Source organism: Parus major, chromosome 2 (genome assembly GCF_001522545.3).
Source record: "Parus major isolate Abel chromosome 2, Parus_major1.1, whole genome shotgun sequence".
Classification (NCBI taxonomy): domain Eukaryota; kingdom Metazoa; phylum Chordata; class Aves; order Passeriformes; family Paridae; genus Parus; species Parus major.
Window position 1 is genome coordinate 39,496,816 of NC_031769.1, and position 27,535 is coordinate 39,524,350.

The 27,535-nt window shown below is 39.3% G+C and overlaps 2 protein-coding genes across 3 annotated transcripts in view; one reads left to right on the forward strand and one right to left on the reverse strand.

Moving 5' to 3' along the window:
* The window catches only part of AZI2 (5-azacytidine induced 2), a 27,041-nt gene extending 21,851 nt beyond the window's left edge, over window positions 1–5,190 (reverse strand). The window contains exon 1 of one of the 2 annotated variants that reach the window (XM_015617218.1): window positions 4,958–5,190. The gene's annotated coding sequence lies outside the window, so the exon portion shown is untranslated. Of the gene's footprint in view, window positions 1–2,231; window positions 2,408–4,957 lie in introns of those variants that run through there. The other variant, XM_015617219.3, reaches the window with a different exon arrangement.
* LOC107215675 (atherin-like) lies at window positions 4,755–25,589 on the forward strand. Its single transcript, XM_015652041.3, has 2 exons — window positions 4,755–5,506; window positions 23,751–25,589. Exons 1-2 carry the CDS (start codon window positions 4,755–4,757, stop codon window positions 23,944–23,946), a joined length of 948 nt encoding a protein of 315 aa, XP_015507527.1. The 3' UTR covers window positions 23,947–25,589.
* Window positions 25,590–27,535: the final 1,946 nt, after the last annotated feature.

Sequence of the window (27,535 nt, forward strand, 5' to 3'; positions counted from 1 at the left end):
CTAATACTTTTTACTCCCTTTACTTCAGCACAGTAGCTAAATATTTTGCCTGTGATAAATATATTGCATTTACACTTTATAATGATCTGCACACAAAACAGCCTACTTAAAAGGACTTTAATCTTTATGTCCAAAAATAAATACATTAAATAAGTACCAGTACTGCTGCTTGTATTAAATAACTAATGTTTAAAACCCAACTTGAATACACTGTTGACAGGAAACAATATTAAGTTCTAGCAGGACTAATTATGTTCCCTGTTTATAAGCAAATGAATTTGAAGAGGTGGCACCACCTAAGCTTACTTTCACATAATGTGAAGAAAAGAGTAATTAACAGGAACCACTTCTGTTGCTCAACATAGGTTACAGAACAGCTTTGATTCAATACAATAAATAAATTGAGCAAAAGAATGTTTTCCCATATCTTACTAATGCTTGGCAGAAACATAGCTGTTCTCTTTAAAGAGCTTTATGAATACTAGTCATTAACACCATGGGAGGCAGTTAAATATAAAACACATTCTACATACAAGGAACATGGGATGCAGAGGCTCTAATAGCAAACAGACCACAGCTCAAACAGAGAGCTCTGTAGTTTGAAATGCTAATCTTATTCTCGGATCAGAGAGAGAGATAGTAAAAGCAGGATTACATTAAATTTTTCCCAGTATGAAGCAGATTCTCATTTTGGCCTAAGTTGATTTGAAAGGGGAATAAAACAGTTTTCAAAATATTCCCAAGTATCAAATGCAAATAATTTCAAGATGGTTGTTTTCCTGTTTGCCTTCCAGACTCAAAGGATTTGACTTCATAATAGTAGTATGAACAGTTTCCAGCTGTTGATAACAGCATAATTTTTGTACTGATTTATGTTGCCTTACAGAGAAGGGTATACATATATGCATGTAAACACAAAAAAACCCTTTAAATTCAAGAAATGCCTTTGAACCAAAGCAATCCTGAGTGAGTGTGTTACAGCCCTCACTTTAATTTCAGAAAAGCTGTACAATTTTTTTTTTCTTTTTTTAAAAAACACTTCAGCACAGCAAGGAAAAATACAGAATTCCTGCAGCCAGCAGCAAAAACTCCACACAGTTCTTGAAGCATATGACACAAGATGTTAAAACAAGCAAGACTTCCAGACTCTTGAAGCATCCATCACTTTGCATCTCTTCTTCAGAAATCTTAGGCTCTCTTTGATTCAAGTTGTGAACAGACAGTTCTACAGAGAAAGACATCACTTTTTACACATATCTGCTCCATTTTTAAAGAGTAAAAAAAAAAAAATCACACACACATCACAGTAGCGGCTACTTTGGCTGCTGTTCATCTTTCTGTATAGCCAAAGTCCACAGGCCAAACACGTCAGCATGTGAGCTACATCAGACCTCCAGAGCACTTTCATTTTATTGCCTTCAGGAAATGGAAACGCACTGTCTCTAAGCTCACACACCAGATCACTGTAGCTCATCTATCCTGAACATCTGGGTAAGCTACAAAAGCCAAGCAAAATCTCCTTATATACAAAAGGCAATTTTTTCGATCTCAAGGTTTTTACAATAAATAATCTCTCACAAGAACCAGAAAAGCAATAAAAATCCTATTTTATGACAACAGCACTTGATAAATTTTACTTTCTCTGAACAGTGTCAGACTCCACTACCTCCACTGCTAATTTGCAAACCTTACGCATCATCAATGTAAGGTATTCAATCTGCCTTTTTGTGGATGCTGTCACTATAATCACTTTCCCTGACAACTACCTGAAAAGGGGGAAAATAAAAACCGAGAAGTAGGAGTCAATAAAATATTATCCTTTCAGCATCATATAACCCTATTTATTAAACTATTATATTTAATAGTTTAATTAGAAGCAGTACTGTCAAAGAAACGTAAGTAGGAGCAAGATGACTTTTGACTGCTAAACCTTTCTAGCACCAAATGTAAGTATCTTAGAAGGTTACTAAAACCCTTCTTTTGCTGTTCATTCATTCTCATTTCAAAAGGTTTGTAAGGAATAAATATTTCCAAAAGTTTAGAGGATTTGCTTTGGATTTATTTTTTCTATCTTCTTCTGTAACCCAAACAGCAGGTCCTACCACCCAATCACAAGTTTCCTTCTATTCAATTAAACTGCCAGATTAATTACCACTCATTAAGTTCACAAGTTCAGTGATAAACCTTATGTAATTGCATTAACTTTTAATTCAACTGAAAATGTGCCTCACCTGTTACAGCTGCTGGAAAGAAAATGAGTCTCACCGATGGCTCTTGGTCATGCTGCAACTCACTAACAAAACATCTGTAGGTTTCCAAGACACAGCTGGACAGGATGCCAGCAAATCTGACCCAGCCTCCCTTTTACAGAGGGACCTGATGATCTTCCCAGGTTCTTTTCAAATTGAGCTGTCTTCTAGAAATTCTGTATTCAGATTTATATGGTAATATTTCAGACAAACCTAGTAATTTGAACCTAAGTTTCACTTAGCAGCTCCTAAGTGACTGACTTTGAATATTCAAGCAATTTATACTTCACTTACCCTCTCAAACTTAATTTCTTCTCCCCAAAGGTCCTGTCAAATTTTAGTTGCATCTACAATTTCATACACTAAGAACTCCACATAAAAACATTGTATAATCATGTAAATTAGTTAATTAATGGAATTATAGTATAAACATTTAGCAAAAACACAAGACTGATTCCAAAGTGAACCATGGATAATGCACACAGGTATGGAGTCTCCTTCAGCAGAACTCCCCCACTGACTCCTACCCTGACCCATTTGTTAATCCTATCATTGCCATCTTGGCAAACTGGATCTCATTATTTTATTCAGTATGGACTGTCAGACTTCTGTCTAGAAAAAAAAATGAAAACATCTATCAAAAGGTAAACCTACATTGTATTTGATCCTGTTTCCTTCTACATGTTCTCTTTTTTTCTTCAAATTCTGTTCTAAAGAAACTACATATGGATAGCATGTGCAGTGACAGGGGAGTTTCCTCTTTCCCAAGTAAGCAAGCCACATTTAGCGTTTTATAGTCCACTATCTCCAATTCAATGCATCTATTGAAGTTATATAAACAAATATTACTGCATTTGCAACTCTATGCAAATTTATTTTCCAATGCTGTGAGATGAAATTATTCCATTTCTCTCCCCACCTTTTGAGTATCAGATAGAAAACAGAGATATACTGAAAACCAAAGCAGAATACTTGCTGAAATTTAGGCAGTCTTAAAACTATCTCTAATTTATTACCCATATTTGCTGCACAAAGATGGCACTTCACCCTCTTTGCTCTTTTGAAAAACATTTTTTGGTAAAAATCTGTAATTTTTTTGTGTAATGTTTTATCATTTTACAATAAAACTTAACCTAGCTATTACTCAGGCAGTAGTTAGCTCACATTTCTCTAAACTGCAAATTCAGCAGACAAGGTTCTGAAAAATTATCGATTTTAGCAAAAAATATGGGTTTTGGGAGTGAGACAGTGGCTAAACACTTCATATAGTCTAATCTAGAGTTCAGTCAACCAGTGTTTTCTGCCTTCTGACTTCATTAGAGTTTAGACAAAAAAATTCTGCTTAAAATTTGAGGCAATAGTCATCTACTTAAGTTATACGGCAATTATCTGATAAACACTTCTAACAAAAGTCCTCTTAGTAAACAGCAATTATTCGAAGAACAAAAAGTAGTCCTAATCGTAGATTTCTTTTGCTTTCTACAGTAATTCTAGTCGAATTACTAGAATTCTAAAATAGATGTGGGAAGAGATAACTTGGATTATTAGCAGCAGTAGCACGTGATCATACACCACTATCTAGGAAATGACATGTTTCCTATAGCCCACAACACTTCCTAGAAAACTATCTCAGAAGAGAAACTGACCTTTGGAGTCCAGAGCAGACTTAATTGGACTAACTCCACTTTTTCCAGAGTCTATTTCCAGCACACTGATTTTACTGAATACATATCGTGAAAAGCAGTGGGGAAATTAAAGGATTCCTTAAAAAACAAAAAGCTCCCAAAACCACTCATTAGACCAGTTGACACTCACTTCTAAGCTGCTAGGGGACCAATTTATTTAAGGAAAAAAGGGGATTTTCCTAAGGGCATTTCCCTATCAGGTGAAACACCAGGATTCAAAGAGGCAATTTCTTAAAAGTTGAAAGCACCACTAGGACACACAACTACCTCAATGCTCATCTGCACTCCCTTCTTCCAAACTAACACGGCCGGCAGCACCTGTATTCCCGTCACCTCCAATATTCCATCATGTTTTTGTTTTCACACCCGCAGTCCTACTTTGCTCATTTTCTCTGCCAGACTCCCCGTGTACCAAGGCACAAACTGCAGCTCCAAGACCCCACACAGTTTTTCACCTTGATCAGAGGCAGCTTTGTTACTAGCCTGACTGCCTGCCCGAGGCCCAACCCCAGTTCGGTAGCGGTAAGCCTGGCTAACCGTCCCGCCACGGGATGGCCCTTTATTCAGGGGTGTGACTGGGCAGGGACACGGCACAAGACCGACATCCGGCTCCTTCTGAAACTCGGGAAGTTCCACTTCAACATGAGGAAGAACTTTGTATGAGGGAGCCGGGTCTTATATGAGGGAGTACTGGAACAGTCTGACCAGGGAAAGCGTGGAGTCTCCCTCTCTGGAGTCATTCAAAACCCACCTGCACGCATTCCTGTGTCACCTGTATCCTGCTCGACGTGACCCTGCCTTGGCAGGGGGATTGGACTAGATGGTCTCCCTTCCAACCCTAACAATTCCAGGCTTCTATGAGGACGACTCTATTTTAAGGGGAGAAACTAAAGACCAGCCTCTTTTCCCAGGGGAAAGAGGCACGTCTTCATCCCTCCTCTTCCGCGAGGCACGAAGCTCCCGAGCACCCCGGGGGATCCCCGGCCGGGGCCGCCCCGCGTTCCCCCCCGCGCCGGGACCAACCTGTCCGGGCCCCGCTCGGCCGGGCGGGTCAGAGGCGGGCTCTCAGCTCGGCGGGGAGGCAGCGCCGCCCCTCGCGGTCTCCGCTCGGGCGCCCATCGCCCCCCACCCCGCCGGCCCGGCCGCGGTTTCGGCCTCCGCCACCGCGGGGAATTCCCGGGGCTCGGCGCCGCCCCCGCTGCCTCAGAGGAAGTCAACAAACGCCGCTCCCGGTCCCCGCCAACGGGAGCGCGCCGCTCCCGGAAGGAGAGAGGCGGTCCCGCCGCCTGACCGGGAAGGGAGGAGGGAGGGCGGACTGCAAATCCCGGCGTGCAAGCGGCCCAGCCAAGCACCTCGGGAAGCGCGGCCGAGGGCTGGCTCCGCCCGGCCGTGGGTGGGGCCGCCGCCGCTCCCGAGCGGCCTGAAAGCTGCTGCGGGTCGGCCTTCCCACCTGGAACGGTCTCACAGAATGACGGAATTGTTACAGTTGGAAGGGACCTCAAGAGATCATCCAGGCCAAACCCCCTGCCAAGGCAGTGCCACCACGAACAGGTGCTACATTAACGTGTCCAGGTGGGTTTGGAACTCCTTCAGAGAGGGAGACTCCACGACCTCTCTGGTCAGCCCCCTCCAGTGCTCTGCCCCCTCAGTGTAAATAAGTTCTTCCCCATGTTGAGGTGAAACTTGTGTTTTGGTTTATGGCCACTGGTCCCTGTCCTGTCTCTGGGCACCACCAGAAAGACTCTGGCACCATCCTCTTGGCAGCCACATTTGAAGTATTTAAGCGTACTAATGATATCCCCCCCTCAGTTGTCTCTTGACTAAACAGGCCCAGTTCCCACAGTCTCTCCTAAAAAGAGAGACCCCGGATCATCTTAGTGCCCTTCTCTGACCCTCTCCAGTAGTTCCTTGTCTTTCTTGTACTGAGGAACCCAGAACTGGGCACAGCACTCCACTGTCATCTGGCAAGGGATGAGCTCCCTGCCAGCACCACTGGGCATTGCCACAAGCAGGCAGCCACTAAAAACCCACTTTTCTCCCTTTTCTGAGGCTCACTGCACTCCTTGACATCATTCAAAATAAAGCTGCAGCAAAGCAATAAAGATCAGTAACTTTTAGTGGGAGCTGCCCCCAGCTTCTCCAAGTACTCCACAGCAAAGGAGCCCATGCAATTCACGTTCTTCAAACTCTTTCCATCTTCTAGAGAAGTTACACTTGCACACAGCTAAAGAACTAATGAGCCATGGTGTAACATTTTATATTCATGCTCTTTTGAATTTTTTTTTTTCTGCCCACAAGCCAGAGGCAAAGATGAAAGACAATGGATACTCTGTTGCTACAGAGGGTGAAAGATCATTGCATGTAACCTCATCTGCCAAAACCACAGCTTTTGTTCCTCCACCAAGGTCGAAACGAAGCCAGAATAAATCTAAATTGCAGATCAGGACCTCTGTTACAGGGAATAAAAGCAAACTGATTCAACAAGCCTAATGTAGATCTACAGGGGAGAGCAGCTCTGCTGTTCAAGACTAATTTAAAACTAACAGGAGTTTCCTTTGCGAAAAAAAAAAATAAATAAAATCAAGCCGTTTGCTTTTATGTTGTGGGAGTTCCTCAGCCAAGTCCCAAAGGACTTTTGGCAACTGTGCCACAAAGTCAGATGGAGCAAGCAAAGTGTGTACTAACATGCCAAATTGATCTATATATGGAAAAATATTGCAATATTGTGTACTCCTTAAAGACCAAATGGGAACAGGACCCCTGCTGTGGGTAGGGAATTGTTATTTGGACAAGAATCTAATTTAAAAACCAAAACCACAAGTTCTCCATTAATCATGCTCACAGACCTCAAAACAATTTTTTAAAAAGTTTGTAGCATACTACTAAGATTTTCACTAGAAGTTTATGTTACATGTAAACTGCTTTTTATTTTATGAGCTGTAGTAGTACAATGCTGTTTTCCACTGAATTTCTTACGAAGAGCAGCGGCCTTCAGTTGAAGGGTAAAACATACTATTTCCAAGTTAACACCTCTTTGCAACAATTTATATCACATGGATACAAACTTGTTTGCATGTCATTAAGTTACCGAACAGAGGTCTTGCTACATAAATTTACATCGATTTGAAATACTGCCATTATGAAATCCAGAGGGAAAGCACATAAGGATTTTGGCTATCAAATATGCCCACTATTTTTGTGGCTAGCATTCACAGACTAATTATCATGTTTATTTTTAATCATGTATTTAATTTGTAATCTTTTTCCCATTAAAATACACAGTTGGCATCCTATCTGCGGAACAGTTAAACAAAAAATAGCCCCAAACAATGGCCAGTATTTTAAAACCTGATGCTACACATTTGAAACCAGTTTAAGGACAGTCATGTTAAAATTAACATCAGAATTTTCCAATTGTAATATATAATAATAGTTTTGTTGTTTTTGTTTTTTGTTTTTTTTTTGGAAATGTTGAATTTGGACAGTGGTTTATCATGTCATTTATCTTTTCTGAAAGAAACATACTTTGATTTCTGAAGAGATAATAATGAATTTATTACCACCCCATATAAACCCATTTATTCAAAATGTGTTTGAATAAAAAGGTAATTAGAGAGTGTAAAAACATACATAGTTCAGCTGCATATGGGCATGCACTGTTCTGTGGAACAACCATGGAATAAAAAAAAAAAAAAAAAAAAGATAATGAAACATACCATTAGATTGACAGATTTTCCCTGTAATGCCACCATGTTGCTACACAGCTGTTTGTAAACTGTCCATCCTAGGGCTTGGAAGCTACCAAGAATTATCTTCTAATTAGCAAGACATTTCCCTATACTATCTATCCCAGATACTTCAATCTGACATCCTAATCCCAGCACATATGAAGCACATACAAAGGAAATACATTGCCAGGGGCAAGCATAAGGTCCGCAGAACCAGAATACTATACTTCAAAAACACAGCAAGAAGACCCCACCAAAAGCAAATCCTAGCCCTTTCCAGACTTTAGCAAACTCACCATAACAGATGATCACAAGGATGTGTGCCAGAACATCCGGTGTCAAAAGGCGTGTCTTTAACTGCGACTAGTAACTTTCCAGTACTAAATGCATTCCAGTTTCGTGACCCATCAGAAAGGTGTGTTAACTAATTCCATTGTTTGTTTCTCAGATTAATGGGAACACCATGTTTTGCTACAACAGAGAAAAGTTTTGAATTCTATCATGAGAAAAGCCCACTGATCAGCAATAAAATATTGTTGTTTGGTATAAGTAATATTAAATAACACCATATCATATTTTCACCTAGAAAACTGTAGATAGAAGATAAAATATTCAGAAATGTTGAGGCCTCAGATGACAGTGTGAACCCTGATAGTGTAAAAGACAGTTTGGATAAAGCCTTGGGCAACCCAGTCTAGTGGGAGTTGTCCCTGCACATGGCATAGGGAGGTTGGGACTAGAGGATCTTTAAGGTCCATTCCAAGCCCTTAACATCCCATGATGATTCTATGGCAGTTAAATAATTGATGCATTAGAAGTGTGCCTAGAACAGCTTACTCCCTGTGCTCTGTTGAATTCTCTTGACTACTTCTGTGTGATTTAAATAAGTACAATTAAAATGATACAAAATTCTTATTGCACATAATTAGAACAGAATGAACTTGATGTAAAAATCAGCATTCTATGAACCACATTACATTAGATTTCACTTTGACAGATGCAACGGCTGTGTTAAACACATTTATTTATGCAGTGCAAGTCCTTGCAAATACAAAAATAAGTCATAGTTGCTTTCTTCTGATCCCTTTCTGTGCTTCACATTGTACAGAAGCAACAGAAAGATCACAAAACCTGTCCTGCTCAAAGATAACAGCTTAACAGTCTTTATACTCTTTGCAATCTTGGACCAGTCAAAGTAGGGCACAAAGCTGCATTACAGTAAAAAATTGGAAGTACTAAACAATAATACATGCAATTAAAATCCTTTTTGTGTATTTCTCTAGACTGCTGATAAAGCATAAGTAATATTTAAAACAAGTCTGCCCCAGCACAAAGCAGTGCAGTCCGTTCAAGGTCAGTAGTTAGCAGTAGGGGTAGAAAATTGTGAAAAGAACCCACAAACAAACCAAGCCCAAAACACTACCAGTGTGATTTCTAAAGTGCATTGTTTATGGATTTATAACAAATCAAGCCCTTTATTAGACACGAAAAGAAAATTAAAATGTCCACGCAGTAACATGTGCTATGCAAGATTAGGGGAACAATGCTATCCTTGCCAAAATTACTAAACTTCGTGAGATGACTAGACTGGTAATTTTTATCTGTCTATCTCGACAGATGTAGGCTATACTGGAAGGCAAATCTTCATGTTTTTGGTGACCCTGGCAGGCAGCTGGAACTTGTTCTGTCCTGGCTATTGTTACAGGGCCTCTTTAGGAAGGCTATGAAAGGAAGGATTTTTGTCAGGAAAATCCGCAAATGCCAGAGGTTTATGTCCAAAAAGGAGATAGAAGAGTCCTTCAACTTCATTCGAATAAAGGGAGAGTCCACTGGGGCACGCACCCGCGGGGTTTTCTCTCGAAGTTTTGGAGGGCGGAGCCTCCTTTTTTCCTGGATTCCCACCCGTATGTTGCTCTCTTCCTTTCCCCATTGCTGAGGTACTAGGAAGGTACAACCTTCCCAAACCACCTAGCACATATTCGCCCCTTGAACCTACTATTTTACCCCAAAGCTCAGAAGTTCAGGCTTGTGCAGACCCACTTGTTTGTTCCAGGAGCCAAGCTGTCTGGGCTCCGCAACAAACCTGCTGCCCAAAGTTAAGAGACATTAGGATCTATTTCAAAGATGCAACACAAATACCTTCACCCAACAAACTGCTTATAAAGACATTAGCTTTTCTCTCAATTTGATAACACAAAAAGAAAAAATAAAAAGAAAAAAAAAGGTAAGTCTCTCTGGGGGAAATTATTTAGGATATGTTTATACTTCATTACTTTATAAGGATTTTTGTTAATTAAAATGCAGAACCTAAACTGGATAATTTTTTGACTGGCAAAGATCAAGTGAAGACTAAGAACAAAAGAAAACCAAAGCCCACCTTCATTTTCTTAACAAAAGTCGTACATTTTCCCTAATTAATTCTGAGGGATTTACAGTCCCCTAAGAAAACTATGACTGAGAACCCCCACACAGGCTCAGTCCTGTATGAGGTAAAAGCGTGGGTGATACTTCCAGTGAACCAAATGCTGAATGGACACTAGCATGGATGAACATCTTTCTTTTAAGCCTTACAGCATATAAATTATCCCCATTGCAATAGGAAAAGTCCTTGCAGAATAATTTCTAAAGGTTTAGTTAAAACGATTTGAGAAAGATCTGTAAAGCTGGTTTTCACCAGGCGGAGCTTGCTGACTTGGGCACCAGTGGTTCCTGCACTGAAAAATGTTATGAAGACAAGTTTCTGACTAAGAACTGTCTTACCCAGCTGCCGGCAAAGATGAAGCTCTAAATTAAAAAGCTGACAAGCTCCGAGACTGCTGCCCGGGTCCCCCTCACACTCGGCCCTCCGGCAGTGTTTTCCCTCGCATCACTCCGTGCTCCTCCCGCCGGACGAGCGCTGCCCGACGGGCTCAGCGGGCCCGTGAACAGCTGCAGAAGCGTCTGCAGGCTGCGGGTCAGCGGCTGAGGCCCCGGCTAGGGGCGGGTGCGCAGGGGGCACAGCGCCGCTGCCCAGCCCCTTGTCCCGGCCTCGGCTCCTGTCTGGATGCGCCGTCGGGCAGGCGGGAGGCGCCGCTGCTGCGCCCCCTTCCCCTCAGGGCGGGCTGCGCCCCCTTCCCCTCAGGGCGGGCTGCGCCCCCTTCCCCTCAGGGCGGGCTGCGCCCCTTTCCCCTCAGGGCGGGCTGCGCCCCCTTCCCCTCAGCGAGGGCTGCGCCCCTTTCCCCTCAGGGCGGGCTGCGCCCCCTTCCCCTCAGCGAGGGCTGCGCCCCTTTCCCCTCAGGGCGGGCTGCGCCCCCTTCCCCTCAGGGCGGGCTGCGCCCCCTTCCCCTCAGGGCGGGCTGCGCCCCTTGCCCTCAGCGAGGGCTGCGCCCCTTTCCCCTCAGGGCGGGCTGTGCCTCTTGCCCTCAGCGAGGGCTGCGCCCCTTTCCCCTCAGGGCGGGCTGCGCCCCTTGCCCTCAGCGAGGGCTGCGCCCCTTTCCCCTCAGGGCGGGCTGCGCCCCTTTCCCCTCAGGGCGGGCTGCGCCCCTTGCCCTCAGCGAGGGCTGTGCCTCTTGCCCTCAGCGCGGGCTGCGCCCAGCGGCGGCGGGCCCGGCTCGGCCCCAGGCTCCCTCTCCGGAGGCGCGGAGAGCAGCGTTGGTGATGCCGCTCAGCGATGCCCGGTTCACCCCTCAACAGGGCTGCCCTAGGGCTCCGGCCGAGGACAGGGCGGTTTCGCCTCCTCTTCTCGTTTCAGGTGCCTACGGATGCTCGGGTGCGGCTTTCCGTGAGGCGATGGGCGCTGCAGGAACACCGCAGGTACCGCGCCCGCTCCGGTGGTTCTCTCGGAAAGCAGCAGCTCTGGAAGCAGAGCAGCTCCGACCGAGCAGGCAGAAAGGGGCCGCCCCGAGAGTCCTCCCCACCCTGAGGGCTCGTCAGAAAAGCCTCCCTTCATTGCCCTCTTCCAGAACCGTAACAGGTTGAAGGAAGGAGTGGTTGATCATAGGGGCTTAGCGTCTGGAAGAGGGTTTTTGTTTTGTTGTTTTTTGGGGATTTTTTTGTTGGTTTTTTTTGTTTGTTTGTTTTTGTTTTTTTGGCTAACCATTAGCTGGTTCCTCAGTAAATCTGCGGAATATTGTTATTTTTTTAGTCACAATAGATCTATGTACATTTATATTCCTTGAACCTAATGGTGCTGCCTTGGTGAATTAGCTGAATAGGGGAATCCTTGCAAAGAACAGGTGCTTTGGTAGATGAAAAATATTAAGTTCCTAGTAAGGAAAAAAGTACTTTAAATAGGCTAAAACTATAAAATATTGAAGATTCAGCTTTCATCATCATCTTAAGGAGTAGGGGTGTTTTTTCATTGACAAAATCAGTATCAAACATTTTACTGAATTCAGCTGAGCTAAATTCCTCTTGCTGTCCCCTTAATGGTGTCCCCAAAATCACACAGATTTTGAAATGTTAAATTGTTTTGTGCATTAAAATTGAGCATTTCTTGTTTGTGCTTAAGCAAATGTTATTTTTAGTTATTCCTACTTTGTCCCTTCTCTACTTTGAAGTTTAAAACAAAATATTAGGTCCTTACTGCATTCAGTAAACTTGACTAACTTTTCTTTCTTTGTAGCTAAGACACATGTATCAGGTGTCTTCTGTGTATCAAATGAAATAAGTGTCTGTTTGAAGCTTTGTACAATTTTACAAATGTCTGGAAAACTCTTGGAAGTTCTGTTTTGACTTTTGTGTGATGTTGCCAGAAGACATAATTGTGTGAAAGAAAAGAGAAAGGAAACAGAAAGAGATCTGTCCAGAACTAATTTGGTGGTAAACATCATGCTTTGGAGTGGACACTCATTTTATTTTAAAGGAAACTCTGTTCTAAAAGAAAATCCTGTCAACAAAATGCATAAACTCTGAGGCACTGCTATTGCCATTGTAAATATGGCAATTTATAGCCATAAAATTTTTTCACTATTTTTACAGAAAAAAAATGGATTGGAAAGGAATCAAGGATGAGGGGAGGAAGTTTAGAATGTGACCAGAATTTTGCTCCTGGCTTAGTATGGTAACAAGCTTCTTAAGCATTTCTTTTTTTTAATTGACATGTAGTTAATTTACTTTTTTCTTATCTATTTCACATGTGCATTTGGTTTTATTCTACACTGCTACTAGGATGTGGCACAAATGGACCAGGAATGGAGCACATTCAGACAATTTCAGTATGATAAAGAAAACAGAAAGCTATTAATAGTATGCAATTCCGAAGCTAAATAAATAATAGTTTTATTATCTAGTTGTTATTTTTGGGTTAATTTGTCTGTTTCTTAAATTAAAGCTGTGTCTATCTATCTTCCATGGATTACAGCAGAAGAAAGTGGTAAGAGCAAATAATACCCTCAGAACATTCTAGTGTGCTGAGACAGCTTTCTGTAGCAAACTGGTTTTTTGTCTGATTCCACAGTCAGAATTCTAATGGATATTTTCTTTCCTTGTGAAATGTTTTTATTGTTTTGTATTACTCTTGGTTTTAATTACCATTTAGTTTGATGACTTAGGGTTAAGTTGTGCAGCATCTTCTGTCATCTCATTCATAACCCTTCTTACAATAAGCTTTTACATTGTATGAGAGCTGTTGTCATTTCCAGTAGCAGACTGCTAAAATGTCAAAATACAAGGTGGAGAAATGGTCAGGACTTGCAGCTCTCTGAAGATATTAAATTATCTGAATTCAAAAACTGCCGTGTCCTGCTCCATAAGCACTGACTTCACTTGTGGAAGGCACTGCAGTAGATGGTACCTAATGTTTTGTTGCTGTCTAGCAGTTGTGATCAGGGTACCTGAGCCAGAGATGTCTGTTGGCTCTCAGGGCAGTGTGTTCTCGAAGAGTTTCAGCTAAGCAAAGGGAGCTGGTCTTGAGCACACTGAACTTGTTCTTGTTAGTTGTTAACAAGTTTGAACTTCCATATGCCAGGATGATAAAACCAGTTAAAACTCCATTACCCTTTCCTGACTAAGCTTTTGAATTTTATTTCAGTGTTAATCCCAGACATCTTGTCTCTCAGTTATGAGTTTAGAATTGGAAATTTAACTGCTTTTTTAGCTGAATGTCTTTAGAACTTGCTCAAATGCAGGTTTCCCTGCTGTTTGGCTGTTTCTTTATTGATTTCTTGTACAAATCTTAGTGAAACACAGTAAGTAAGCAAAGAGTAAGGAGAAGAATTTGTAGAGTTTATTTTGTGGTTTTGTTTATTTGATTTTCTTTTTTTCCTTTTTCACTTTTTTTGGAGAGGAGAAAGAGGTGTTTCATGGGGAAGTAGACTATAGGAAGGAAATGTTTGTATTCCTTATTCATGGAAGTTATTAAGGGGTACTGTGATAAATAGATGATTTGGTACTATAAAAAGAAAGAGTGAATAATTTTCTGCTGAGATAGTTACATTAATTAGAGACTGGCTTAATAAGCCTCCAGTTCAGTGATACGCACTGTAAATGCTTTGTATTCTCTAGTATTTCAGTGGAACCAATGGAACTCTTTTTCAACAGCTTCAATATTTTAAATATCTTAGATGAGTTCAAGAAAATTGTCACTTTTCAGCACAGGAAAGCTGAATGACTCTTGGGCCTTTGGATAATATCAAAACCATTGTCCTACTAGAGAAGTATAGATCTCTTTCATGAATGGGAAGGTCCTTTGGCATAATTTTCCATCTGTGTTTCCTACCAATTAAATACTGATGAGCCAGTCAAGTTCCAGGAATGCAGTTGCAAAGCCATTAATTGATAAGCGTAATGTGAAAAGTAATGCAGAGATGTTCCAGTCCAGTCTGCTCCTTGATGGGTCTGCAGAATGTTCTAGAAGGCCAAGAAAGATAATCCATTTTGTTAATTTTGGAGAAATAATCACAATTTAGGATAGAATAATGTACTTCCCAGGAAAGCATTTTCCTGGGGGCTTTTCCATCTTTTTTGAACCATGAGAAGAAGGACAGTTGTAGATAGGCATACTGTACTGAAGGTAGGCTCTATGTTCCTGGGTCTTTCTCTCTTCTTCCTTTGTTTTTTTCTACTGGGCTCTTGTATGAGAATGCATTTATGGACGTCTTTCCTGATCACCTGGAATCAATATGGCAGAAAAAGAAAACAGTATGGAGCAGGCATCCTGATATGTCATCCAGATATCAAAATATGTTGTTGATTTTTAAATTAGTTTTAAATTTCTTTTTCTCGCATACATGTACCAACAATGTCATTTTCTGTAGTTAAATCACTTAAACCAGTCTTGGGTTCAAGTTGTGCCTACCGTGACCCCTGATCACTGCTCTGACCTTGTAATACAGGCAAGGGTCATTGCTGTCATACTTGATTTCATTATCAATTAATTTATTAAGAAGACTCTCTTCCTCTCTTTGTGCAATATTCTGATTTGAAAAAATTAAAATAAAAAAAATCTTTTAAGATACAGTCATGCTTCCGTGATAAAAGAAAATAGACCTGGTTTTGTAAACTAAAAAATAAGTGAAAATAGAAGGTTATATCATTATTTTGTTGTCTAAATGTCATTAATATTCTTATAATTAATTATGCATTTTAAATATGTGATACTCATTTGGATGTAAGAACTATGGAGAAATGGAGATGTCTAGGCACTGTATTGACATATATATTTTATATAATCCTACTTTTTCTCCACAACACTTTCTTGCCTTTTCTTCCTTCTACCTTCTTCACAAGGTAATAGAGAAGTCAGTAACTGGACTAATCTGTTGCATATGCACTGACTGACAGTTTCCTGGTATCCTTGTGGGGTCTAAAGATAAAATGCTTTTATTACTTTTAGATCATGAGAAGAGGCAAAAATAATTTTACTGGTAAGTAAATCTTCTTTGAAAAAAAAATAAAATTGTTGCATTTGTTATAACACAGGGATTTAAAAAAAATTTAGAATAAATACAGTTTCACACTTTGTAATAAAGGATTTTCAAAGCTTTTACTTTCTTATCGCTGAAAAAAATATCTATATAAAATGTGGGTTCATAATGAAAATGGAAAGTGTTTAAAGCAAGGATTGATAATGCAAGTTTATATAACTCAGCCATGCATCCATATTTTAAGTGTTGGATTTCTGACAAGTATTTTCCTGAAGAGACTGAGCCCCATAAGAGTAGAAGTAATTATATCTGTCTGGAGCTTCCTCTAGGAAGCAGTTCTGGAAAAATATGCAGATAGCCAAGGTAAAATTACAAGGGTTATAATCCTCATTTCTTGGTCGTCTTCTTTTTTGTCAAAGCATGCACATACTTACTTTACATTATATGCAGGAATATTTTAGATGTGCTCTTTTACTCAAGAGTATGAAAAATAAAAATTAGTTGTAGAAAATCACTTAATATTATTTCAATCACTGTTGAATCTGTGCTCCATTACTGGGGGCAGGATGATTTATAAAAAAAATTTCAGCACCAGTGTATTTTTAATTATTTTGTTCTTCATGTTGTCTCCATTGATACCTATTTAATTTTACTGACTAATGTTTTTAAGAAGTCTTTGTTGTGATTTCCAGCTTCTAATACCAGTTGCCTTTGAGCAAAGCTGACTTTTCTGATGATCTAAGGCTTGGGTTAAGGTGTACAGAAACAAGAGGAACATGCAAACCGATCTCATCTTTTCAACAGAGAAAAATTTGACCTGACCTCCCCACCCCACCCCTGCATTTTCCAAAGCTTTTTATTCCTCAGGGCTTTCTATTAGTTTTAGTCTCTTGGAAACCACACCATAATCTTACCCACAAATTAATATCTTGAACTCTTGTAAACCTGTGTCTGATGCTCTCTAGCAGAGAATTTTCTCTGCCCATTTCTCTGGACAACCTCACTCCCAGCACTTCTCTCTCTCACACAGTGCCCACAGCACAGTTTTGTACAGAGCTCGCAGACACTCCTATGCCCTGGCCTGCTGTTCCCAAGCCTGTTGGCATTGATTCCAAACAGCTGTGGCACTTGTGGAACAAAGATTACCTCTTCTTGCCAGCTGCATCATTGACAGAATGCCTGGCCCTTTGCTGTGGAACAGGAAAGCTTTCTAAGTCCTTCTGTGGATTTTGTTTTTATAACAAAGTTAAGAACATAGAAAATACAAAACGTGCATCTTGCATGTTACTCCAGTAGAAGTTCCTTCAATTGAAGTTTTACAATCACTATTTATTTTGGGCAGGATGATCCCCATTTGAGAAAAATTGCACAACTGTGATGTTTGCATCATAGTACTTTTGGACTTTAGCTTCAACAGGTTATTCAAATTCATTAAAAAGATTTCTGAATGTCTATAAAGACAATCACAATTGGAAAATTGATCAATGAAGGATCTTTGAAGATTTTAATCTTTACTTTCTGTGCTTTTAAATTATAATAAGCATAAAGTAAAAAATGAACAGCTAGTGTGTTCTGCTAGGGCAGGAATAGCAATGAAATGGAAAAACTAAATTTGTTAAATGTATCAGATTGGACTTGCTCTCTGTTGGTACAGAGGTTTATCACAAAATTCAGATGAAGCCAATGTGGATTATAATTGTTCACCTGTGAGAGCTTTCAATGTAAGATAAGGATTTTATTTCTTCCTCCTAATGCATTCCATGCAGTAATTGATGGCAGCAGAGATATGGATACATCTCTCAAATAGACTTCCTGTGAGGGCATTTTTTTTTTAAGTTACTTTTTAGGTTGCTCTGACAAACTTTGTTCCAATCCAGTTAACAGACAGTTACAAGATGGTGTACAATTTAGATGTCTTTGTTAAAGCTAGTGCTGAGTTCCTGGTTACTCTTTGTTTCCAGAGTTTGTGTTGTACCAAAACCCATTAACAGTTATTTCAAACTCCTTTAAGGTTGGGAAAATATCACATTATGTACACATGACTGATAGAATATTTTCAGATATGAGTTGCTGTATATAGCTATGCTTAAAGGTAGTTGGAACCTGTTTTTTCATGTTTTCATATTACATAGGTATTAACAGACATAATAATATTTATTTATTAAATAATAATTATTATTCTGGGAATTTTGGGATTTTTCGGCTGACAAAAGTTGAAAAGTAAAATTAGGTTTTAGAAGTGACTTAATTCCATTCAAAGCTAAAATTTAAGTACAAAGGAGATTGAAAAATGAAAGCTACACTCGCAGTCTATCTGAAAGTACACCTGCATACAGTAGTGTCACCAAAGCTGTAGGTTCAATTTGGCAAAAAAGAAAGTACAGAAATATGACTGAAGTTCTTATGATCATGAAGGAAGTGGATAAAAGAAATGTGGAACTGTTGCTTGCCAAATCTCACAGTACTAAAACTAGATGGCATTCAATTAATGTAGTTGGAGGTGAATTTAAAACAGACAAGTGAAGTGCTGCCTTATGCAGTACGCATCCAACTCTTGGAATTTACTTGAGATTCTGTAGTCAGGTAATACAAGTGGGTTCCAAAAAGAATTGTCATAACCAAAGTAATTACTTGGTAAGAACAGAAACAGGCAAGTGTGTTTTTTCTAACATTCCTCACCCAACACTTGTAGGTGCTGTGGAAGTGTGCTGGGAGAAGCTGGCTGGATGTGTGTTCTCCCTGCATAGCATTTCCTTTTGCTACTTGAAGAGCTCTGCTATGTGGATCTTTTGCCTGACTTATCAGTATTTACATATAAAACCTTTAATTTTTCTCACCAAAATATTTTTTTACTTGTGCTTGCTGGCAATCTCATGGGAGCTTAAAACGAATATGAAATACAAGGTAATTTCTAAATTACTTTCAATTTTTTGGGGGTGTGTATTAATTTTTGCTTTTTATAGGCATTTGGAACATCAATATGCATTTCTTGCCAGTGTATACTAATGAAAATGTCAGATATTTACCATAAAATAAAACTATCTCATGACTATTGCTTTGACTGCTTTTGAGTGCTTGCCAGAGATTAGACTGTGGATATAATTCTGTTTTAATAACTTCATGTTGGGTAGCCCTGCACTCTAGTTTATCCAGATTTGTGCCAGAACAAATCAAATATGAAATCTCTGTCTTATTTATTTTGGAATTCTGAATGTAATATAGCTTATGGATATTTTAAGAGAGTATGTTCTGTGTGCTGTCATCAACTATAATCTCTTCTTCCTTCTGTTCAGTGTATCAGTGCTTGTTCCTCAGTGACAAGCATGTTTTTTCTGGAAGACGTTACTCCTTACATCCCACTTAGAGGAATACAAAACAGAGAGCTCAGAAGTGCAATCTTTTTTAATTTAATATTATTTGAACCATTTTTCAGATGACCTTAATTTTTAATAAATCAATAATGCCTTCCAGGATAGTTGCTATGTTACTCACAGCCAATGCTTGCTTGGTTTACACTGATAGAAACAGCAGAATGCCAATATATTCATACAGAAGTCTGTAAGTCTCAATATTCACTTATTTGGGCTAGAAACTGTCAAAGTGCTGTCATTTCTGAATGTTCAGGCACAGCACAGCTTTCTATCTGTGGATACCTGTGTATACAAGCATACTAATAAATTGGAATTTTGAATGTTGTAACCAAAAAGAATTTGTTTTTAAACGAAAATAGTCCTGAGAGATATAATATTTTGTGTAGAAGGGAGTCCTGGTTCATTTTTAAAAACATTCTGTAATATTACCATGAACATTTCTTATTTGTGTATAAGTTTACTAGCCCAAGTATGAATGTCCTTTTTTATTGGTTTTATTTAGTTTTATTTAGGTTTCAGACTACCACCATAAATTACACTGAGATTGTGTATCAGGGTCTTGGCAGTGGGGAGGCTATAGGGCTGGCTTCTGTGAGAAGCTGCTGGAAGCTTCCCTCAATTACAGCAGCACCAGTGCCAGCCTGGCTCCAGGATGGATCTGCCACTGCCACTGCCTTTGTCCTGCCAACAAGTGAGCCCATCAGTGATGGTGGTAGTGCCTCTAGGATGACAGATTAAAAAAATTAAAAAAAAAAAAGGAATAACAGATTTAAAGGGGAAAAAACTGCTGTAAAAAGTAGGAGAGAGTACTGAGAATACATGAGAGAAGCAACCACAGATAACAGGGTCACTGGAGAAATTGGGAGGAGAAGGGGTTCCAGGCACAGTCACAAGTTCCCATGCAGCTCATGGTGCAGCCCAGGGAGGTTAATGTTGGAGCAGAGATCCACCTGCAGCCTCTGGAGGACCCCATGCCAGAGCAGGTGGATACCCAAAGAAGACTGTGACCTGTGGAAGCCTGTATTGGAGCAGGCTCCTGGTAGTGCCTATGGACCCATGGAGGCAGGACCCCATGCTGGAACACATTTGTTGGCAGGACTTGTTACCTGAGGGTGACCCATGCTAGAGCAGCCTGTGCCTGAAGGACTGCACTCCATGGAAGAGACTCATGGTGGAGCAGTTAGTGAAGAACTGCAACCTGTGGGAAGGACTCATGTTGGAAAGGTTTGTGGAGGACTGTCTCTTATGGGATGGGCCTCATGCTGGAGCAGGGAAAGAGAGTGAGGAGTCCTCTCCCTGAGGAAGGAGCGGCAGAAATAGTGTGCGATGAATTGACCGTAACCCCTACTCCCGGTCCCCCTACTCTGCTGGCACAAGATAAGGAAAAACAGTATTTATGCCTGGAAAGAAAAGAGGAGTAGGGGAAAGATGTTTTAAGGTTTGGTTTTATTTCTAATTACTTTGATCTGATTTGTAATGAATTAAACTAAGTTCCCTGTGTCAACTCTATTTTACCTGTGACAGTAACAGCTACCTGACCTCCCTTGTCCTTATCTTGACCACAAGCCTTTTGTCATGTTTTTCTCCCCCTCTCCAGCTGAGGAGGGGAGTGACAGAGAAGCTGGATGGGCACCTGGAAAGCAGCCAGGGTCAACCCACCACAAAAGGCCATCTGTCTTTTTATGTCCCTGGTAAGTGCTGGAGTGGTTTCTTTAGGAAAGATAGCATGTTGTCACTGATCTTTAGAGCCTCCAACAGATTATTAAATGTACAGGTGTAGAGTTTAGACAGATAGGCTCCCAAGCAGAGTCGACAATTTAAATAATTTCCAGTTTTTCTTAGATTGGCTGAAATTAATTTTTTATGTGCTTGGAGAAAAACGGAACCTTTGGCCTTTATGATGGACCAGAAATATTTGTTAGGTGCCTGATATGACTTATGCTTAATTGACCCAGCTTATCATGTACTTCTTAATATCTCATTTCTGTTTTTTTTCAGACATTTTGATTCTTTTTCTCAAAAAATATGTAGAGAGAGGAAAATATTCTTGTAGAGAGGAAGAAAGTTCTTAAAGGAATTGAGTTCTTGCCTTTGGCTGAAGTATATCTCACAGCTAAGATTGTGAGAAAGCTTGCCACTGCTCTGCTAGACAATCAAGATTACATCTGAGATTAGTAGTCCTCTTGACTTCTTTCATATAATTTTTGCTAATACCTGTCTGAGAAGGTGATTACCTACAACATTGATTGGCAGCAAAATTAACTCCAAACAGGTACTATACATGGGGTCTGTGAAGCATTCCACTGAAAGTCCTCAGAACCATCTGCTTGTGAGAACTCCAAGATAACATGCTTCAGGACTTTATTTCAATTTTCAGATCCATCTGTTCTGATCATTAGACACATCTGATCTCCCTGTTGGAGAGGCTGTCGCTGACCAAGAGGGGCGGGGTACAAGAAGCAGCTTTATATAAGTGTTCCAGAGCTCTGACCCCTCTCCGTCTGTCCTCCCCTCAATTCTGAGCCAGAGGTGCATCTTTCACCTGCAGGCACAAATAAGAACACTGTGCTTCAATGAACAAAAAGGAGCATATATATTTTCATTGTCATATCACTTTGGGACTGATGTTTACCTTCTCAAGTACACTTGATGCCAGCTTTGCCAAAGGTGTATAAAACCTTACCAGCAGGTCTCAACTGCAGCTTTCAGGTTTTCACGAGTGTTGCTTAGACTGTGGTATTACACTGAGCTCGCTATTCAGGAGGGGCCTTGAGCTACCTGTAGACAAATATGACCTAATGGATAGGAAGTATTTGCAGTTTCTACTGTCAGATATAAGTGGATGGAAACTTGGTCATGAATAGTTTTGTGTTGGATTTACTTTTGTGAGTTTCTGTCAATTGAAGTGTTAATCAGACAGATACATAGTGAATCACAATGTATCAAAATGGCTTCTTCTATACAGATTTGACAGTGGCAGTATTCACGTTTTCAGCAGTATCTCCTTTCCACATGGAGAAAAGGGTGTCTGATCCTTATCTTTATATTATGGCCTAGTTCGTGCAAGATTAAGTATAAATGACTTTCTAAGTCAAGATGCTCTCTGGAAACGTGTGTGTTGTACAACTTTATGTATGGGACAAAACAGTTATTTGTAGCAGAGCAACTTAATCCCCCTCCTTCTGTATGTATCCAGTCACATTATTTATTGTGTAAATATATTTAGTTTCTCTGGCCTCTTGTCTGGGTACTTCTGTTTTCCCTCTGAACTTACTTATGCCTTGACTGTGAGTTTTATGAAAGGTCATAGTACTTCACTGTTTTTCACAGAAGTAACTCTGTTACATGACTTCATCAGGTTGCTGAGAATTAGATTTTTCATTCTGAAATGTTCAGATTGTGCTTTGTTTATGCTCCTGAAGACTGCGTTTTTATTACTTAAAAAAAAATAGATAGAATTGGGAGACTTTAATCCTCCCTTTGTTGTATTTCTCATGAATGTACTTCATTCTCATCTAGGGAAAGCCTACTTGCAACTGAATAATTAGGGAGTACTACTTATACTCATTTTATTTTATTAATATTATATTCTTACCAAATTGTAATTTGCTTAAACAGTTGAGGAGTATGATTTGCAACACCACTGAGCTATTGTCATATATAAATTTCTTCTAGGTTGTTAAACCAAATACTAACTATTTCAGGAGAAGAATAAAACCCTTATAAAAGGTTGTGTGGGACATTCTAAAGAAGTGAAGACTTTTGTGGTTATTGTAAGCAGATAAAATAGGAGAAATTCAAATCTAAATGACTGTAAGTAGATAAAATAGTGTGGATTTTAAAAAACACCTTCTGTTACTTTATTCATATTTTATGCAAGACATACTGTTTTTCTGATTTAAGATTTCTAATGAGTAGAGTAATTTTATTTTTTTTTATATTAGAAATTTTCACTTGAATAGGCATCTCGGTGACCATGTTATCCAATATTTTTTTTTTTGGTATGGAAGTTCAATACTAACTTTAATAGGGTTGGGCACTGGATCAAACTCCCCAGGGAAGTGGTGACAGCACAGACTGACAGAGTTCAAGAAGTATTTGGACACTGCTCTCAGGAGCATGGTGTGGCTCTTAGGGATTGTCGTGTTCAGGGCCAGAAGTTGTATTCAATGATCCTTTTGTGTCCCTTCCAATTTGGCATATCCTGTGATTCTGTGATTATGATTTAGAATTAAATATTCAACCTCTTCACAAACCTAAAAGTAAGAGAAGTATCTATAAGACTTGAAATTTTGTACTATAGGTGTGTGAAATTCAACATACCTTGCTCTTGTAAGGATTTCAAAATGAAATTTCAGTATTGCTTTAGCCATGAAGATGATGAGCTGATTGCTCTCAAAAGCTGCACAGAGCCAAAACAAGGGTTAGAAGGAAGTTGCATTCCAGTAGGGTTTTCAAATAAAGAGTTATAAATTTTGTTTCTGAGGCATGAATCTTTAGGATTCCATGTCCTTGTGTCTGCTAGAACCATGAAGTTTGCATGTCATGAAACCCAAATCCAATCCCATTCACAGCTGAGGGGGCATTATTTGGGTAGTCTGTGATTTTTTAGATTCAGATTAAGCTTAACATTTAATCTGTTTTCCTCAAGAACTGAAGTCACATTTAACAGTTTTAATGAAAGCATGTCTGTTTCAATGATAGAACAGTGTTTGAGTCAACTTACTCTTTCATATATCACTAATAACCTCACTTCTTAAATTTTAGAAGCATATCCATTTCTATATAGAGACTATAAGTAGTGTACACTTCTGATTTTATTCTGTCTGCCCCCAATCACGGGACGTCTTCAGGGTCTCTGCTTTTAATACAGACAGCAAAACAAGCAGTGCTCTGCAGCGCGGTGTTCTGGCCTGCACTTAGACCGTGTGACCACGAGATGTCATAGCCCAGCTGCGGCTGTGGAGCTCGGCTTCACCCCACAGACTGCCTTCATTGCCCCTGTTCGCGAGGAGCATCACACGCCACCCGCTCCCAGCATTGTCTTCGGAAAAGTATTCGTTTCCTAATGGCAAGTATTTCTGTCTTCAGCTGCCTTTATCATTTGCTCTCCATTTGCTAACTCGGTAGTCAAAATACTTTGTCTGTTCTGTGACAAACATTCACTGGACTTCCTTCACAGCTGTACTGTTATGCTTTTCTCCTTTAAGCAACTGCTTCCCCTATTGTTGTAAGGCTGTAGTTTTGTGAGAGCATAGCAAAATAGGAAATAATAAAAAACCTCTTCACTTTCTCTATGCCAGTCAAGACTTAGTATACCTCCATTTTATGATCTTGTCAGCCATCCCTTATCTAAAGTAAACCTTACATCGCCGTACTTGAAAGGTATTCTCTACCTCGATTCCTTATTACCTCTCTCTTTTTTGTTCTGTTGTGTACTTGTGGAACAAAAAGCATGCAGCCTATAAGATCTGGGAGCTTTGTGAATTCATGTAGTAGCATGGTGATGTGTTCCTCTGTTCCATCTTAATAATTCCAAATACTTGATTTCCTGTTTTGATTGTTCCTGAACATTGAACCAATGTGTTCATAGAGTTGTCATAACTTCAAGGTCATGTTTATGTGTAAATTTTTCATCTTTTCATGTTTATAAGGGTAATTTTTTTGTCACATATTAATCACTTTTAAATTTTAATTAAAATTTCAATTGTATTTCATCTGCCATTTTATTGCCCAGTCAGGACTAGAAAGTTGTATAAGAGTTTTTTGCTATTTTTTGATTGGTTTGTTGGTGTTGTTTTTCAGTTCCTTATCTGCCTGCCTTTCCTCTTCCTGGAACAAGTTAGTATCAATATTGGAGCAAGATTCTCCTCGATGTTTACTCACTTTTCCAGATAATTTATGCACATGTTGCACAAAAAAAGGTCAAGCAGAGACCATTTTTGGATTCCATTAGTGAAAAGCCATTACTGAGAAAACAGACCAAATATGCTTTTACCCATTTCTCTCTTTTTTTTTTTTTTGTCATTGGCTTAGTCATCTGAGGATCCATAAACCATGACATTCTTGCATGTTATAAGAGTCTATAGTGAGGAACTAAGTGCCTTTCAGAAATTCAAGGTTGTATTAACCTGATTTCTTTGTCAAGATACTTTCAGACTTCTTCAGGAATTTTGAGTGGAAGTAATAATCTTTACATCTATATTCATTCACTGTGATAAGATCTGATTCAGTACGCCCATCATCTGAAGGATCTTTGAAAAGCAGTGTTTTTTCAAAGCAGTGATTCAGCAGCATTGCATAGATCCATTTTCTCCATACTAGTATCATCATCCCAACACCGTATGCTAAAACTCATCTGGTATAGCCTTTACAGTCTCATTGTGGATGTTTCCTCAGCCATGGCATTATCTATCCCAGTTACATAACTTCAGTGTACAGAAAAAGCAATGGAACAGGAAGATTATATTTGATGGAAATTATTTTGGAAGTAAAAATTTCTGGTGTTTTGTTGTCTGGTTAGTGGTTGGTTTGGTTTTTTTGGAATTGTGTTTGATCCCTGTGCTCTGAAAGTGGGTTTTATTCCTGGGTTTTGGGTGAATAGCTCAACTTCTGAAATCCTGAAGGCTCATTTAGCATTAACCTGTGTGTATCATTTCATTTTCCCAATGCTTTAAAAATATCAGACTTCAAAAAGAAAATATTCATTACTACTGGCATTATTTTATCTGGATAGGTTGCTTATAGAATTGAAGCATCAGTTGGACTTTCCTTAAGGGGACATGTTGGGTTCTCATAGAGCATCATTCTATTCTATTTTCCTGAAAAACTTGGTGAGTTATCCAAATATTAGGTACATATACCTAGCTGGTGCATCTTCACTGATAACTCTGATTGAAATTCCTATCCTGGATTTGAATTATTCTACATACTATTGCCTTAGCTGCAGAAACACAAATCAGAATATGTAGAGTAGCCATGAGAAAGCTAATGTCTCTTCTTCAGTAGCCAGCACCTAAATCAGAAATTCTGCTTAAATTCTATGTTTTTGTCTTTTTTTTAATACATTTTTCCTGTGTAAACCACCACATTGTGTTTAACTGGAGAACAGCTTATACTCCTTATGTTCTGTGCATAACATCTACTGAGGTCTTTGTAGAAATGTAATTTCCTTGTTCATAATGGTGGTTCCCTAAGAATTATCACCACAAATTTTCTGCCACTTCATCTTCTGCATCAAAGTTTACTTTGCTCAAGGTAACATCACAGCCGAAGAGATTTAACTCAATGTGTGGTCACTTCACTCTCAGATGTTTCCATATTATTGTTTATGAATGCTTTCAAGAACAATGCCATTGGAGGAGGAATTCCCATCCTTCCTTTTCAGTCCTTTCTCTAAAATAAAAGGAAGACTGAATTAAAGCTGTCATAAAGTGAATTTCCAGTTGATTATGCCAGTTCACAATATACTCATACTTGGAAATAGGATTTAAGACAAACATTTAACTTTCAAATGTTCATTTCAGTGACCCTGAGATTTATTAAGGATTTTGTAAGCTTATAATCAGAGGATGCTAATTCCACAAACAGCAATATACAGAAGTACCCCTTAATGGTAAATCTTCGTAATAAGGTATGCTCAAGAATTTAATTCTCTCATTGACTGAGATTGTCCAGTTTCAAAACTCTCTTAAGGTGATGATTTATTTCTCATAATTTGCTGGCAAGCTGCAGTTCGTGAAAAGCTTCACCCTAAAGAGTGGTATGGAAAAGAGAGATTTTGTTCAGGATTCTGAGGGGAAAGATCTTGGACAACAGCAAACCATCATGATAATGCTACTCTCAGAAAGCTTTAATGGAATTTACATTACTGTCCAACAGCTGTGTATCTGGCCCAGTGTAATTGAGCTATGTCCCAGTCAAGGTGAATATTGTGTTGAATAGGCACCATCAAGTTATAAGGCCATCTAAAAAATACAAAGTACAAGGGTCCATGTTCTCGTAGTGGTCTTTCCACTTCATTTGAGCTAGGTATCTTCAGATGCAAATCCTGGTACCTAGATATGGCAAAATCCAAGAAGGCCATGAATATGTTGAAGATTATCTCTGTTTTCAGATGTGAACATTTGCTTAAGTTTTGAAGCCAAAAACTTACAGGCATTAACTTTCTTTTCTTGTCAAAAAGTGAAAAGGATGATCTCAAAAATATCTGATCCTTCATGGTAGATTTTTCAATCAAGTTACTAAGTTCCAGTTCAGTGCTCTTTTACCAATACAGAGAATTTCAGATAGGCTTCTTTAAAGCTGTAAAACAAGAAATCTCTAAAGGACAGGAGATTTGAACAGAAGCCATAAAGTAGATATTGAATCTAGAAGTATTTTTATATACTAGTTACAAGTATAGATTTTATTATTGTTTTATTAATATCTTATATTGAAGATTATGTTTGTATTGGGACTTGTATCAAATTTAGAAATAGTTACTAAAACTTTAAATTTTAAATTGTATTCTCTTTTATGCTTAATTTTTTTCAGATTCAGAATCACTAGTTTTCATAAGTAACACCTTATTATTATAGAAACTGTAGGAAAATAATCCACAATTTAGCTTAGGTAATGGCCAGAGCACACAAGTCATTCTACCTGATGAAACTTTAT

Coding starts and splice junctions, on each gene's coding strand:
- LOC107215675 (XM_015652041.3), top strand. CDS start 4,755: ATGGTCTCCCTTCCAACCCTAACAATTCCAGGCTTCTATGAGGACGAC. Junction 5,507..23,750: donor TGCTACATTAACGTGTCCAG/GTGGGTTTGGAA, acceptor CTTTTAATACAG/ACAGCAAAACAAGCAGTGCT.